This window comes from Rhinopithecus roxellana, chromosome 20, assembly GCF_007565055.1.
Source record: "Rhinopithecus roxellana isolate Shanxi Qingling chromosome 20, ASM756505v1, whole genome shotgun sequence".
NCBI lineage: Eukaryota > Metazoa > Chordata > Mammalia > Primates > Cercopithecidae > Rhinopithecus > Rhinopithecus roxellana.
In genome coordinates this window covers 79,097,152-79,113,470 of record NC_044568.1, presented here as the reverse complement: position 1 = coordinate 79,113,470, position 16,319 = coordinate 79,097,152, and the positions used below count along the sequence as shown (strand labels likewise).

The 16,319-nt window shown below is 44.9% G+C and overlaps 1 protein-coding gene across 3 annotated transcripts in view; it reads left to right on the top strand.

Moving 5' to 3' along the window:
* The window catches only part of TXNDC11 (thioredoxin domain containing 11), a 65,155-nt gene that overhangs the window by 46,225 nt on the left and 2,611 nt on the right, over positions 1-16,319 (top strand). For all 3 annotated transcript variants that reach the window (XM_030924427.1, XM_030924429.1, XM_030924428.1), the window contains 4 exons: positions 6,028-6,820; positions 9,352-9,494; positions 10,133-10,242; positions 13,832-13,912. In XM_030924427.1, the coding sequence (XP_030780287.1) occupies positions 6,028-6,820; positions 9,352-9,494; positions 10,133-10,242; positions 13,832-13,912 (1,127 nt within the window). The remainder of the gene's footprint in view (positions 1-6,027; positions 6,821-9,351; positions 9,495-10,132; positions 10,243-13,831; positions 13,913-16,319) is intronic.

Here is a 16,319-nt window from a genome sequence, read left to right as displayed (position 1 = left end):
CTCATGTGACTGCTGTTGAGCCTCCTGTTTGGGAGGTGAAGCAGGGAGTGGTAGGAACACAGGCCGAGCTTAGTGAGGCCTAGGAGATGCCATTGTCTTGGGGGTTTGGCCAGGCTGCCAGCCTTGGCCATCGTCAGGACAGCAGAGGAGAGCAAGCAGCAGCAGTGATGTTGGGACACCTTGTTTCTCTGAACCTTCCTTGTCGTGCAGAAGCCAGGGTGGTTTTCAGAGGCAGCGCCATTGGAGCCTGCTGTTCCTGCCTGTCTTCGGCTTCATCTGCTGCGCCTTCTCTGGGCGTGAGTTTATTTTCTACACGGAGCATTTGGAGGCACTTAGAGACAGCAGGCATAGTACGCAGAGCGAGCCTGGGGTGGCAAAATTGCGTTTACTGAGGGTTTTATTTTTTCTCTCCCTCAAGGATCCCTTAATTGGCCAAAACCAATTTCAGACAGCCAGCGTACCACTGGCCAGCTAAGCAGATGCTGCCTGTCCCTGAGGCCCTCAGTGCTGGCCTGGCCCCCTGCCTGGAGGGACAGGGAGGCAGGACTTCTCGCCCAGCTGGATCCCTCCCTTTGCTGTGCTGGAGTCTTTTTGTTCAAGTTAGGATTCCCCTGGGGAGTATTCTGAATGAATGCTGCTCTTTGGCTTAGAGGAAGAAAGAAGAAAGAAATGAAATAGCTTTGTTTCTTCCTCTCTAATTAGGGAGGACTCAAAGTAATAAAACTATTTCTTTAGAAAATTTTCACTACATGGATCTTTTGTGAACTGAGACACCATTTCAAATGACTAGGGCTTTACTGTATCTAATATTAATAGCCTTAAAGCTCGTTGTAGGAAAGGAAGGTTTTGGTGTGGCTGTGGTTGTGGATTTGGAGAGTTCTCTCCTGTCTGGTTTGGGTGTGTAGTGGTCCTGGTGGGGTAGTCTACCCAGAGGGTTGTGGTTGGATTTAGGCACCTGGTGGGAAGACTCTTTCTAGCCTGTTGTTTCTGAATGAGTGTCCCCTCCAGCAGTCCACAAATCCTCTACCTACCAACAGGCCTCCTTTTTATCATGGTTTTGCCTGTGACTCCTTTCTTTGGGGCTTCCATTGTCTCTGTGAGGTAAGTGCATTCCCTTAACCTCAGCGCGTGGGTGAGATGACTGAACACCAGGCAGCATCTCACCATATTATGAACTACTAAACAAGCAAAGTGCCTGTCCAGCACATTTCCCTTTTTGTTTCAGGTCAGTTTAGCAAATGTTTACTGAGCACTGCGCTGGGAAGCTCCAGGGGAGAAAGGATGGATGCAACACCATCTTGTCCTGTGGTCTTAGAGGCTTGTCCAGTACAGGGAGTGAAAGCCTGCCTATAATTCAAAGTAGAGGATGATCAGGCCCAGGGTCAGGAGGAACCGAAGGAGGGAGGGTGCCATCTCAGAAAGCGGGGTCCTGGACAGGGGAGGGGTTAGCAGAGGCTTTGGATGGGTGAAATATTCTAGACAGACTTGTAGGGGCAGCCAGGATCTTCATAGGTTGAGAAAAACTTATGGGAAGGAAGACCCTGAGCAGCAGCATGAGGGACGGGAGTTGCCGCAGGTTTGGGTGTTAGGAAGGAGGCTGGAGTTTGTGGTCTGCAGGAAGGGCTAACTGGGGAGAGATCTTGAAAAAGCCTTTGGAGGAGAGGGCCTTGCAGACTTCTCTGAGGATTTCAAGATTAATCATAGTCATCCAAGTCTTTGTCTTCTCTCTTTTTTTTTTTTTTTTGAGTTAGGGTCTGCCTTTGTTGCCCAGGTTGGAGTACAGTGGTATGATCTCAGCTCACTGCCTCCTGAGCTCAAGTGATCCTCCCACCTCAGCCTCCCAAGTAGCTGGGACTACAGGTGCACGCCTCTACGCCTGGCTAAGTTTTGTATTTTTTTCTAGAGATGGGGTTTCGCCATGTTACCGAGGCAGGTTTCAAAAGCCCTGGGCTCAAGCGATCTTCCTTGGCCTCCTAAAGTGTTGTGATTACAGGCATGAGCCACTGCCCTCGGCCCATACAAGTCTTACTGACAATGAAGAGATGCAGCCAGAGCTGTGTGTTATCATTATGAAAGCTTTTCTGGCAGCAGGGTTCCAGAAAACTGTGAAGCAGTAAGAACCTGAACTTGGGTGGTAGAGGTGGAGGATGGAAAGTAGGGTCTATGATCCGGGAAATTGTGACACAGTGACTAGAGATGAAGAAGCCTTTGGGCATTTAGGTAAGGTGGGAAGGATGAACACTGTACTTACGCAAGATGAGCTGTAAATTCATTAGCTTGCTGACCATGAAAGAGTTAGGTGGCTTTATTTTTCCATTACCAGCTTAGGCCTTACATTGGGCAGAAAGTTGAGGATGCTTGCATTGTTGAGAAGAGAGAGTCATCTTAGAATGAGTGGAATAAAGTTGCGGGCATACTAAGCACCGACATTCTGGACAGTTGTGCTGTGGTGTGTGTAGGATGCCAGTCAGGAGTGACCATATGGTGGCTGCACCAAGCCCATACTGGGTAGCTGCTTCTACACACATGCTTACCTGCATGCATACCCAGACACATGCCTGTGTGTACACACACACGCAAAAGCACAGATCCTGACACCGGTGTAAGGCCACTGACACCCCGGTGTCTCTAGAGAGTTCTAGAGAAGTTATAAGATATTGCAGTGTGTATTACACAACTCGTTAATCAAAGGAAATGCTTACCTCAGCCAGCAAAGAGTCTTCGTGACTTGTTTTCTATTTTAAAAGCATTTATTTGAGGCATTCACATCATCTGAATCTTGTAAGCAAAGGCGTGGTTATCATGTTCAGACTCACAGATTTCCCTGATTAAAGAAAATGGAAGGAACCATCTACTCTGTGAACAGTTAAAGTATTTGCCAAGATTTCCTTAATTATTCACATGAAATTAAATGACATCAAGTGATACACATAATGTGACATAACTTGAGTTGTGTTTTCAAAACTGCCTGTTATGTAAAAAGGAATAGAAACATAAATACCCCTTCATAGGAGAAAAATGATAACGCCTAACTCTTTAAGAGCATTGCTGGCCAGGCACAGTGGCTCACGCCTGTAATTCCAGCACTTTGGAAGGCTGAGGTGGGCACATCACATCACCTGATACCAGGAGTTCAAGACCAGCCTGGTCAGCATAGTGAACCCTCGTCTCTACTGAAAATACAAAAATTAGCCGGACATGGTGGTGTGCGCCTGTAGTCTCAGCTATTTGGGAAGCTGAGGCAGGAGACTCGCTTGAACCTGGGATGCAGAGGTTGCAGTGAGTCAAGATCGTGCCACTGTCCTCTAGCCTGTGCAACAGGAGCAAAACTCCATCTCAAAAAAAGCATCGCTGGTCAGGTGTGGTGGCTCATACTTATAATCCCAGCAGGATTACAAGCCCTGGGAGGCCGAAGCAGGTGGATCACCTGAGATGAGGAGTTCAAGACCAGCCTGGCCAACATGGTGAAATCCCGTCTCTCCTAAAAATACAAAAAAATTAGCCAGGCGAAATAAAAATAGAAAGAATTAACTGGGCATGGCGGTGCATGCCTATAATCCCAGCTACTTGGGAGGCTAAGGCAGGAGAATTGCTTGAACCTGGAAGGCGGAGGTTGCAGTGAGCTGATACCATGCCATTGCAGTCCGGCTTGGGCGACAAGAGTGAAACTCCATCTCAAAAAAAGAAAAAAAAAGCATTGCTGCAGACCGAATACTTTTTTCAATTAAAAATATTATTTACGTGGCTGCTTTGATTATGAGATACTGACGATAAAAGAAATGAAGAAAGACTTTTCAAGGAATTTTCTTCTCTATAATATAGTTAATGATCTCCTACTTGGACTTCTGTAAAAGATTACAGTAAATCTTGAAGTCTTATAGAGGTTTTTGGAGGAGTGGGTGGGAGTAGTTGTCTATTACTGCGTCTTTGAATATAAAGCAGTACCAGGATGGGGCCAGAGGGCATCTGGGCTCTTCATGGATTATATACGCTTGACCTTGTTAGTACTGCATACTGTCAGAGCCTCATCCAAAAACCACTGAGATGTTTTTGTGCAGGGGAAATAAAATTTCAAGCACTGGCCTGTCATCTAAAGTGACTTCTTTTCTTTACCCAGTAGTTTTCTGGTGGGTTATAAAGTGACTTTTTATATGCCAAGAACTATTGAAACAATTTATTCTTCTGTACAAATATGTATGTTTTGAATTAACTATAAATATTACATGTTATAAAACATTTTTATTTTTATAAAACTTGTTTTTTTTTTTTTTTTTTTTTTTTGAGACGGAGTCTCGCTCTGTCGCCCAGGCTGGAGTGCAGTGGCCGGATCTCAGCTCACTGCAAGCTCCGCCTCCCGGGTTCACGCCATTCTCCTGCCTCAGCCTCCCGAGTAGCTGGGACTACAGGCGCCCGCCACCTCGCCCGGCTAGTTTTTTGTATTTTTTTTAGTAGAGACGGGGTTTCACCATGTTAGCCAGGATGGTCTCGATCTCCTGACCTCGTGATCCGCCCGCCTCGGCCTCCCAAAGTGCTGGGATTACAGGCTTGAGCCACCGCGCCCGGCCAAAAACTTGTTTTTTTAAATTGGAAATTACACTCATTAAATTGTTTTACACACACACACACACACACACACACACACACACACACACACAGCGAAACAAAATCCTGAGTGACAGCAGCCTGTAACTAACTGTGGTGAGATTTGATTCAAGTTGACACACTCTTCTGTTTTAGAGAATAAATGCCTTTGGATTATAACTTACTTGTCTTTCTCAGAAAACCAGAATGGGTGGTGGGTAATGAAATATTCTTTTTGGAAATGGAAGAATCTTAGAATAAAATGTAAATCCAAATTGCCAATACTGGCCTGACGCTAAAGTGGCAAATCTTACCAAGAAAGGGGATTGTGTGCATTACTCTGAGCTGCCACTTATTCATCAGGGGTTTACTGAGCATTTGTTATGTGCCTGGCCCTGTACTGGGCCCCGGGGATGGCAGGATAAATCCAGTGTGGCTTCTGCCTGTGAGGTTCCATAAGCTTGTGGGGAAGAAGTCTGTCTCAGCAGAAGCTTGTGAGACTATAGAAGGGGCCTCAGGGACATTGGAGGTGCAGAAACTAGCTCTTCCTGGAGTGAGAGCAGGGCTAGCTTCCCTGAAGTAGCTGCCCTGGTGCTGGGCCTTAGGAACAGATGGAGGAGGCGGTGTCCCCAGCCAGGCCTCCGTAACAGCGTGGCATTGCAGGAGGGCCTGGTCTGTTCTGAAGAGGGTAGGGTGAGACTGGAAAGCCAAACGGGCCAGATTGTATGGAGGTTTTATCTCATGGGCAGCATATCATTTGGCCCAGGAGTGCCATGCCTGGGGTTGTATTTTTAAAAATACAGTAACCATCTCCCCCTGCACTCTCATCTACCCCTCTGCGGATTCTTGGTGATATGTTCCAAGACCCCCAATGAATGCCTGAAACCACAGATGGTACTGAACCCTGTATATACTACACACAGATTTCACTTTTCTTCACCATTTCATGGGTAGAAGATTCGTTCTTACCGAAGATCTTAGCAACCTTACCGTTTGTTTTTTTTTCTCATTGAGACTTTTGCCATTTCACTTAAAGGAAGCGTTTTTGGCTTCTCTTTGGCATATCTGAATTGCCAGCATCACTACCCTTGCACTTTGGGGCCCTTGTAATAAAGGGTTACTTGAAGACAAGCACTGTGATACTGAGACAGTTGATCTGATAACTGAGTTGGCTACTAAGTAACAGGCTGGTAGCATCCACAGCACTGACACGCTAGACAAAGGGATGGCTCGCAATTTTTGTAATGACAAAAATTTCATCACACTACTCAGAGCGACGTGTAGTTTAAAACTTACGACTTGTTTATTTCTGTAATTTTCCATTTAATATTTTTGAACCAGAGTTGACCATGGATAACTGAAATTGCAGAAAGTGAAACGTGGCTAAGGGGGTGCTAGTCCCTCAGTCATCCCCAGGCCCCTCACCACCTCTGCCCTGTATTTCAGATCACCGAAGTGGCCTTGGAGTACAACAACTGTCATGGGGACCAGGTGGTGGAGCGTCTCCTTCAGCACCTGCGGCGGGTGGATGCTCCAGTGCTGGAGTCCCTGGCCCTGGAAGCCCCGGCACAGCTGCCAGACCCGCCGCTGATCACAGCATCCCCCTGCTGCAACACTGTGGTGCTGCCGCAGTGGCACTCCTTCTCCAGGACCCACAATGTCTGTGAACTCTGTGTCAACCAGACTGCCGGGGGCGTGAAGCCGAGCTCGGTCAGCATGCCACAGTGCAGCTTTTTTGAAATGGCAGCAGCTCTGGATTCTTTCTACCTCAAGGAGCAGACCTTTTATCACGTGGCATCAGACAGCATAGAATGCAGCAATTTTTTAACTTCCTATAGCCCCTTCAGCTACTACACTGCATGTTGCAGGACCATAAGCAGGGGTGTGGCAGGCTTCATCGATTCTGAACAAGGTGTCTTTGAAGCCCCTACCGTTGCATTTTCTTCCCTTGAGAAGAAATGTGAGGTTGATGCCCCAAGCTCCGTTCCTCACATTGAGGAGAACAGGTATTTCTTTCCAGGAGTGGACATGACTAGCACAAACTTCACAGGCCTGAGCTGCAGAACCAACAAGACTCTCAACATCTACCTTTTGGATTCAAATTTGTTTTGGTTATACGCAGAGAGACTGGGTGCTCCAAGCTCCACGCAGGTGAAAGAATTTGCGGCAATTGTTGACGTGAAAGAAGAGTCTCACTACATCTTGGATCCAAAGCAAGCGCTGATGAAGCTCACCCTAGGTACTGTAGGCAGTTTATTTCCCCAAGCATTGTACATTTTGCTTGACTTCATATGGGTACATTTTATTGATGGCTCTCATTACATTTAGTTGTGGGGTAATGTCAGCTTCGTAGCTCATTTTAAGTCTTTGGACCACCATCAGTCGTAATTTTCAAAGAAGCTAATTTTGTTTGTTAAATGGAGCAGAAACTTCCTCACTCTAAATTTTGGATAAGTTTGTCATTTAGCCCATGGTGGGGGTAAGAGTCCCACTTTCTAAATTGGCGATTTCTGTCACATGTCTAAGGTAGAACCAGCTGCAGGCAGTGGGGACTTGGGGAGTAGAACCAGCAGGGAGGTGGAGAGCCATTCCGGTAGGATGTCCTAGGGGCTGATGAAAGGGAGCCTTGACAGCAGCTTTGTTCTAAAGGAGCTTAAAGAGAAGCAGTGAAGAAGGAAGTAGAGCTGTCTTGCCTCCCTTTTTGTCTCAGAGGCTTAAATGTCTAAGGATCAAGACCACGAGACCTAATTTGTTCTGCTGCTGTTTCATAATGTACTGAGTAATATTGTTGGGACCTGGGGTACTTAGATTGTAACAGGTGTAAAATGCAAATAAATAAGTGTCAGTTGCAAACCAGCAAACCCCGCTTTTTGAGGAGTAAGACTCCGTGATGAGAAAGCATCCAGGGCTTGCCCCCGGGGCTTGGCAGCAACATTGGGCTGACCCACACTGGCCTGTTTCCCAGAGCTTTGCTGACGCCCCTGACTACACACAATGAAGTGAGAATTCAAAAGCCATGTTAGTTCAGCCTCATTGGAAACGTGAGGGAGGGTCAGTGTATGCCGAATGGAGAAAGGAGGAATTTGGTAGGGAAGGAAACCTTTCAAGTTTTACAAAGTATGAAATCAACAGTAGACTCAGAGCTTCTACATATGGGGCCTTTTAGCCATCCTCTTTCAAATCCTGGTGAAGCTTGTTTCTTACGTTAGACACATTTGTGAGAAGGCTTTATGTAAGTACTGATTTTTCTATCTCAATTGCTTATTATAAATCCAAGAGTTCTTCAGTGTTTAAAAGAACCTTGTGACCACTTTTTGAAGGGGATAATCTGTTGATATTACAGATTACTCCCAGTTCATGTTTTCTGAAGTCATTTTGATGTGTTGAGCTTTCTTAAAATGAAACAAGCATTTTTTAAAAAATGGGAAACAGACTCCAGAGAAATGGGGTCAGTGCTCCCACAAGCGTGTATTTTTGAGGTAGTCTGTATTAGATTTTCCTCAATTCCGTTCAGTAATGCTCAAGTGTTTAATGACCTCATAATGTGTTCACTTTGAATTTAAGGGTAATTGAAAAACGCCTACTTTAGATTTCTTTCCATCTTCTGTATCTTCTCTGATATGTTTAGCCTAGCTGTTCTTTGTCCTGTAGTTGGTGACAGAATTTTTAGGGAGCTTGTAAAAAACACTTACTGTGTGTCATTGTTGGTTTAGAGAGTTAATTCATAAGTCAGCTGTCTCTAGGGCAGTTTCAGAATTGAGGCTTTATTCAGATTAGGAAATAATTCTTGGTTTCATGTTTCAAAAACATAGCCAGCTAAGTGTTATTCAGATGCTGATCATGAATTCTCTTTCGTATTCACATGACATTCTTCACTTCCTCCTCCATTCTGCACACTGCATTGCCTGTTGCACCTCAAAATGGAGGGAGTTAGAAGAAAGAAAAAGAACTGAAACTTTAGCTAAGTGCAATAGTGTGAGCCTGTAGTCCCAGCTACTCTGGAGGCCGAAGTAGGAGGATCACTTGAGCCCAGGAGTTCAAGGCTACAGTGAGCTGTGATTGCAGCACTGCACTCCAGCCTGGGCGACACAGTGAGACCCTGTCTGTTAAAAAAACAAAAAAAAAGAAAGAAGTGAAATTCAAATTACTGTTGTTTCAGATGAAGCAAAGGACTCTGAAGATGGCAGAATTTGTGGTAAAACTTTTGGTTCAAGCCAGGGTTTTTATTATTATGGGTTTTATGTATTTTTCCACTGCATATAATTTTTTCTTAACCTTTAAAAAAAGAAACTTAACCTTAATAAAGGAAACAAAAAACTGTAGCTCCTTGTCCTCAAACTAATGAGCATTTAAACACATTCCACATTACTGTAGCTTGTGCAATTGCTACGTTTGTAGTTAAGCCTAAAGGTCTTAGTATTATAGGGTGAAATTTCTTGAAAAGATTGTGGCTTCTTTACAATTTATACAGTCTCACTTGGTGTCTATTTGTGGACCAGTCCTTTTAAAAAGAGAATGGTCTATGAATGTTAGAGCATCTAACACTGCATATTGTTTTGATATCTGCATTACTGTCTGCTGAGTTAATACTACCAGAGCTAAACCTGATGCCACCCAGGCAGCTTTGTTTGGGGTTTTGCTGATAGGTGAAATGTTAAAAATGTGAGACTGTGAAGTCATTCGAGTTTTTAAAATGTGGAGTTTAAAAGTAGGCCGGCTATTCTCCTTGTATCTAGAGAAGAGTTGATCTCATTTTCTCTTTATTTTTAGAGTCTTTTATTCAAAACTTCAGCGTTCTCTATAGTCCCTTGAAAAGGCATCTCATTGGAAGTGACTCTGCCCAGTTCCCGTCTCAGCATTTAATCACTGAAGTGACAACTGATACCTTTTGGGAAGTAGTCCTTCAGAAACAGGTATGGAGTCATGAGAGGCAAAAGTTAAGCCATCTATCCCTCTTAAAATAATTTCCAAACTGCAGTTGTTGGGGTGAGCAGCTGTTTTTGATATACAGAAGAGGAACCACGTGATGGTCCAATTGTGGACTGTGAATGAATTACGTGTGGTTTTTAAATTTCAAAAAAGTGCTGGCCGGGCGCGGTGGCTTACGCCTCTAATCTCAGCACTTTGGGAGGCTGAGGCGGGCGGATCACAAGGTCAGGAGATTGAGACCACGGTGAAACCCCGTCTCTACTAAAAATACAAAAAATTAGCCGGGCGCGGTGGCGGGCGCCTGTAGTCCTAGCTACTCTGGAGGCTGAGGCAGGAGAATGGCGTAAACCCGGGAGGCAGAGCTTGCAGTGAGCCGAGATTGCGCCACTGCCCTCCAGCCAGGGGGACAGAGCGAGACTCCGTCTCAAAAAAAAAAAAAAAAAAAAAAAAAAAAGTGCTTCAGAAAGCACAGAACTGGAAAGACCTAAAGATGAAAATTTTCACTGTAATATTTGCATAGGTAGCATTTATCAAGTGCTTGCTGGATTCTAAGCAGTAAGGAAAGAAATGAAGAAGAGCCCATTTCCCGGTGCAAGTAACAGCTGTCTTCCCCTTCCCACAGGATGTTCTCCTGCTCTATTACGCTCCGTGGTGTGGCTTCTGTCCATCCCTCAATCACGTCTTCATCCAGCTAGCTCGGAACCTGCCCATGGACACATTCACTGTGGCAAGGTAAGCAGGCCTTTTCTGCAGTGCTTTGGGCTGTATGCCCATTTTCACTCTTCTTTCAGCTTAGCCATATGGTGTGCGAGGGTCTGCCCATTTTCCATTAACCTTTGGTAGGACTTGGCTGGATTTAATTGTCAGGTTGAAGCCATGAGCAAAGCCTCTTTGAAACTGGACTTTTCCTCATGAATTCAGAGTGTTCCTTCCATGATGTTGATGTTTAGCCCTGACTAGATTCGTAGGTGGCTGAGTGCAGTTCTGTGGGGAGAGCACTGACCTGGTTGCCAGGATGGCCCCTTGGAATTCCATGGGACAGTTGCCCCAGGCAATGCCAGTGGGTCCTGGGATACCAAGCAGATCTCTCCACTAGCACTGGTTTACCTCATTTGTGAACTTAAAAGGAAAGGTCGGTAGATATCCACATTCTAATACTGTGATTCCATGGGTACTGTATGTGGGCTTTTGAAAAAGTAAAATTTTTAAAAATATTTTTTGGAAAAAGAAGGCTCAAATACAGAGTTTTTAGATGGGGTAGTAAGCAGTTTTGGGTGGGGAAAACTGTTCAGATTTAACCCCCCGCCTCCCCCAAAACCCTACAGATAGATAAGAGTTAAATATGAAAAATCAAAACAAAAAATAGGATTTGCTGGTTCCTCTGAGAGATGGAAACTTTCGAAAGTGGAAGCAGTTGGAAAAGTAAAGAAAGAAAAATGGTCAGATTCCACTAGAAATACGTGCAGTGAAAGAAAACAGGGAAAGCAGACGAAAAGGGGGACCATTAAAAAATTTCACAGTGTCTCTGTGTCACCTGTTACATGCACTGTGAGTAACAATCAGAGCCAGATCTGAGGAGTTACTATGCTGGGAGAGTTTTCAATATACATATTACCTGAGTGAGTCCTCGCGACGCTTAGTGAAGGCACTCTGGTTAAAAAAAGAAAGTACTGGCCGGGCGCGGTGGCTCAAGCCTGTAATCCCAGCACTTTGGGAGGCCGAGACAGGCGGATCACGAGGTCAGGAGATCGAGACCATCCTGGCTAACACGGTGAAACCCCGTCTCTACTAAAAATACAAAAACTAGCCGGGCGAGGTGGCGGGCGCCTGTAGTCCCAGCTACTCGGGAGGCTGAGGCAGGAGAATGGCGTAAATCTGGGAGGCGGAGCTTGCAGTGAGCTGAGATCCGGCCACTGCACTCCAGTCTGGGCAACAGAGCGAGACTCCGCCTCAAAAAAAAAAAAAGAAAGTGCTATTTGTATTGAGGAGGAAACTGAGGCTTGGAAAGATTAGACAAGTTGCCCAGAGTTTCAACCTGCAAATGAGGGGCCAGGATTGAATCAGGCATTCATACTCCAGCCTCCCCCAAAATTAAAATGGTTTAGGAAACCATGGAAGCTGAGACAGATGCCATTGTGAACAAAGGACGTGAACAGGTTTTTCTTTTAAGAGGAGAGAGTAAGTAAACAAGTGGGGAAATTACAACCTAATAAATGTAAATTAAAACAGTAACAAAGTGTCATTTAACATATTAAAGTAATCAGTGATTTTAAGTGACAGAATGTTGTGTTGATAAAATAAAATGGAAACTGCAGTCAAATGTATCTAATGGAATGAGTACATTGCCATAACTCTTTTGGAAAGCATTTGGCAACATTTGCAAGAAATCAACAAAAACAGTTAACACATTTTTGACCCAGTTAATTTTACTTTGGAGAAGTAATGGAATAGGAATTCCAAAGAAGCATGAGCTCATCATTATAGCATTGTTTATATCCACCAGGAGATGAATGTTTAAGTAAATTATGGCTGGGCATTTAATGGAGTTTTTATCCTTTAACAATGCTTTTCATACACACAATTAATGGAAAAGAACAGAGTATGCAATATATGACAACTGTTCTTAAAAATATGTAAGCATATAGGCCGGGCATGGTGGCTCATGCCTCTAATCCCAGCACGTTGGGAGGCCGAGGTGGGTGGATCACATGAGGTCAGGAGTTCGAGACCAGCGTGGCCAACATAGTGAAACCCTGTCTCTACTGAAAATACAAAAATTAGCCAGGTGTGGCAGCACGTGCCTGTAGTCCCAGCTACTCAGGAGGCTGAGGCAGGAGAATCACTTGAATCCACCAGGCGGAGGCTGCAGTGAGCCAAGATCATACCACTGCATTCTAGCCTGGGTGACAGAACAAGACTCTGTCTCAGAAAAAATTTTAAAAAGTAAGCATATAGACCAAGCCTGCATAAGAAAGGAGGGCCTGATTAGCCCAGTGGAATTCTGAGTGGATTTTTACAATGTTTTAATTTTATAGTTTGTGCTTTCTTCGAAGTAAAAATCAGGTGAGAAAAAGCATTTAATTATGGAATATAGTGTTCTATACCACTTGTTTAGAAAGGAACACTAATGTTTTAGGTAGGCTGGCACAGGTGAGACAGGAGTGCTGTTTTGTTAGTAAACTTTTGGTAAATGGTTTTCATTTGGTTATGCCTTTTGTTGTTTTTTTGAGACAGGGTCTCACTCTGTTGCCTAGGCCGCAGTGCAGTGGTGCAATCACGGCTCACTGCAGCCCCAACCTCCCAGGCTCAGGTGATTCTCCCACCTTCCCAAGTAGCTGAACTGCAGGCATGTGCCAGGATACCCGGCCAATGTTTTGTAGAGACAGGGTTTCGCCATGTTGCCCAGGCTGGTGTCCAACTCCTGGGCTCAAACAATCCACCCACCTCGGCCCCCCAAAGTGCTGGGTTTACAGGCGTGAGCCACTGTGCCCAGCCTGGTTGTGCCATTTTTGAAAAAGGAAATTTCATCGTTTTGGACAAATACATGGCACTTACCCCACCCTCACTCCCCCCAGTTATGCTTTCTAAAAACTTATGTCAAAGTAATGATTGAAAACATGTTCATCTTTTGTATGCACTGTTTATGAATAGTAGCCCCTCTGCAAGGAGGATGCAGCCCCTTCCATCAAGGATGCTGTTGTGGCCCCATGTCTGCTCGGCCTGAGTGTGGGCGCTCAGCTGTGTGCCCAGCTCTGTGCCAGCTGCCCGGGGCAGGCCTCTAGAGCAGTTGCAGTTAGCTCCCACAGTGATTGAGCACAGGCTGGGTGAGTTAGTACATATGTCACTTTCTGTGTTAGAAAATTAATGTCAAATTTGCTAAGAAAATAGGCTTTGTGGCCTCTATCCAGATTTACAACATAAAGAGGGTATAATTTTCCATCTTGAGAGAGGCTTGATGTATTTTGCTCAATTATTTCCTTTCTTTTCCCAGAGCTATTCAGGGATTAAAATACTTAGTTAGATCCTGTCAGGTGAGGAGTGAACGACTCCCTAGGTGTCAGTGTGGCATTTTCTGCAAGTTCATTTTTACTTTCAGGACATTGCATTGCCACTCAGTGGAAAGCGTCCACATAGTGGAATGTTGCATGTCTTGGGAGTACCGGTGCCCAGCTCACACCTGGTAGTGTACTCATCAAGAAGGGGCTAACCCAGTGTGGGGTGTAAAAAATGCACCAGGTTCTTGAAGTTATCTGAGAAGGTTCTTTCAAGTTGGCGTTTCTTGGGCTGATCTTCTGCCATTTCTCTTCTTTTCCTTTGCCAGGATTGACGTGTCTCAGAATGACCTTCCTTGGGAATTTATGGTTGATCGTCTTCCTACTGTCTTGTTTTTTCCCTGCAACAGGTAATGCCAAATTTTTTTCACTAGTGGGCAGTTGGGATTCTTTTGTGGAGGTCTGAAATTGAAATGGGTTTAAGATGTAAATCATTCATTATGTTCAAAAAATGTTCCCTTAGGAACCAGGCGCGGTGGCTCACGCCTGTAATCCCAGCACTTTGGGAGGTTGAGGCAGGCAGATTGCTTGAGCTCAAGAAGTTGAGACCAGCCTGGCCAACATGGTGAAACCCGTCACTACAAAAAATACAAAAATTAGCGAGGCATGGTGACTTATGCTTGTAATCACAGCTACTCTGAGGCTGAGGCACGAGAATCTCTTGAACCTGGGATGCAGAGGTTGCAGTGAGCCAAGATCACATCACTGCACTCCAGCCTGGGTGATGGAACGAGGCTCCGTCTCCAAAAAAAAAAAAAAAGTGTCCTTAGGGGCATACAGTAAAAGGGTTGTAGTGTCAGGATGTTATGTGTGGTATGGATCTTTTAAAGGTTGTTCTTCTCACAGCCTATCTCTTACCAAGCTTGAATGTGGCCGTGAGAATTCTTAGCTTTTCATGGCCTATGTGAACATATGGAGGACGCAGAGACTGACAGGAAAAGGCCCCATGTTTGTGTGGGGTAAAACAGCAGAGAATCTGTGGAGCTCTGCCTGCCCCAAGCCTTCCACATGCTTGTCTCTCAGTTGGCCTCCCAGCAGCTCCTCATCCTTCTCGTACAGAGGATAGGGTGGCTTTCTTACTCATGGCACATCCTTGCCTCGGATTCCAGGAGCCCTGCAAAGGGGCTTTCTCCCGTGCATGCAGACTGCTGTGAACGTCTGCCATGGGGTTGTCGCTTGATTTTTTCACGCTTGCCTAATCAGTATTCCAGGCACAGTTCTTAACAGCAACTACCCCGAAAGCCCCGGCAAGCAGGACATTAATGAGGGGGAGCGGACTTCCAGTTAGTGAACGTAGATGCAGATGCTTTAGGGAAAAAAGAAATTAACTCTTGGTCCTTTAGAGCCTAATACACTGGATGTTTGCTCCCTTTTTATAGGTTCCCTTTGGTTTTTAGAAAGTTTAGTCCTTTTGGGGACCCACTTACATGGCTTTGACAATATCTTCTCCCCAGGGAATGTGTCTGTGGCATCATTTAGGGGGTTCCCTGGCTCGCATTTATGACGTTTGCTGTTTTAATTTCCTGCCTGCCTTTTGCGATTCAGCTTGTCATGTTTCTCTAGGAGAGTGTTTCCTTCGTATCTATTGAATCATTCCCTTGGTTTTTGCTTTGTATCTCAAAGAATTTTTGCTGGAATACTTCTGTGGTAGTAGGGTCTTGTCATGCACTAAAAACAGAATGTGACTCACCCTTTCTACTGCCGACTGAGTTGTGATGAGGCTTTTTCTTTCTAAGAAGTGTTTAAATTACCACATAGTCCAGGAATCATGGATATTAACACTAACAGTTTCATCTGTGTGGGACAGGAGTTGAGCATGTAGTTTAATGACATAAAATTTTTTAATTCCAAGCATAGTTTGAAAAAATATTAAAATCTTAGTACTTCATGCCTTTTAATGAAGAAGTTCTCAGCAGCTGGCAGAAACGCATCTGTGTAGAGAGACACAGGCAGAACAGGTGGCAGGGCGGGGCATCATCTGGAGACCTGCGTCTGGGCTGAGTGACCTTCGTTCTTAGGCTGCCTGCTGTGGGAAACGTGAAGATGAGCGCATTTCTCCGGCCCCAGGCTGGGCACTTGCTGCAGCCCTCACCCTTGTCGTTTCTAAATCTCGAACATAAGAAGGCGGTCCACTTCTCTTTTAATGTAAGGAGGTTGGTAAACCAAAGCTTTATGGCTTTGGAATGGAATTTTTCTCATTTCCTAAAAAGAAATGGTAGAAGTAAAGTATGCTCTTCATGAGCTGGTCCCAAGTGAGTGTTTAGTTTAGCCAGAAGGTAAATGGGCAGACAGCGTGAGCTGACAGCTTGCAAAAGAGGAAATGAAAAAGGCTGTTTGATAACATGTAATAAGACCTTTTTCACTGTCCACCTGCTTATGCTATTTTTAGTGAAAAGAACATGAAATTGTATATTTACTGTGATAAAATAGAAACTTGTACATGTGCTGGGTGGAGATGTTCACAGAAGGGAAAGTGTTGAGGTGTTAACATTGATGACTTCAGAGGAGTGAGATTGCAAATGATTTGAAGGTGCTGCTTATATGTTTCTACATCCCTTGCAAATTGTCTACAAAGAGCACGTCTTGATTTATAAAAATCATGAAGGAAAAAAATGCAAGAGCCTGTCCTTGGGAGGAAGAGGAAGGGGTGGGGCCTTGAGGGAGACATAGCCTTCCTGTGCAGAGGCGTCTCAGAGCCACTTGCTCCACGAAGCAGGTGCTCTTCCAGCCAGCACTTGCATCAGACTCTGTGTGACA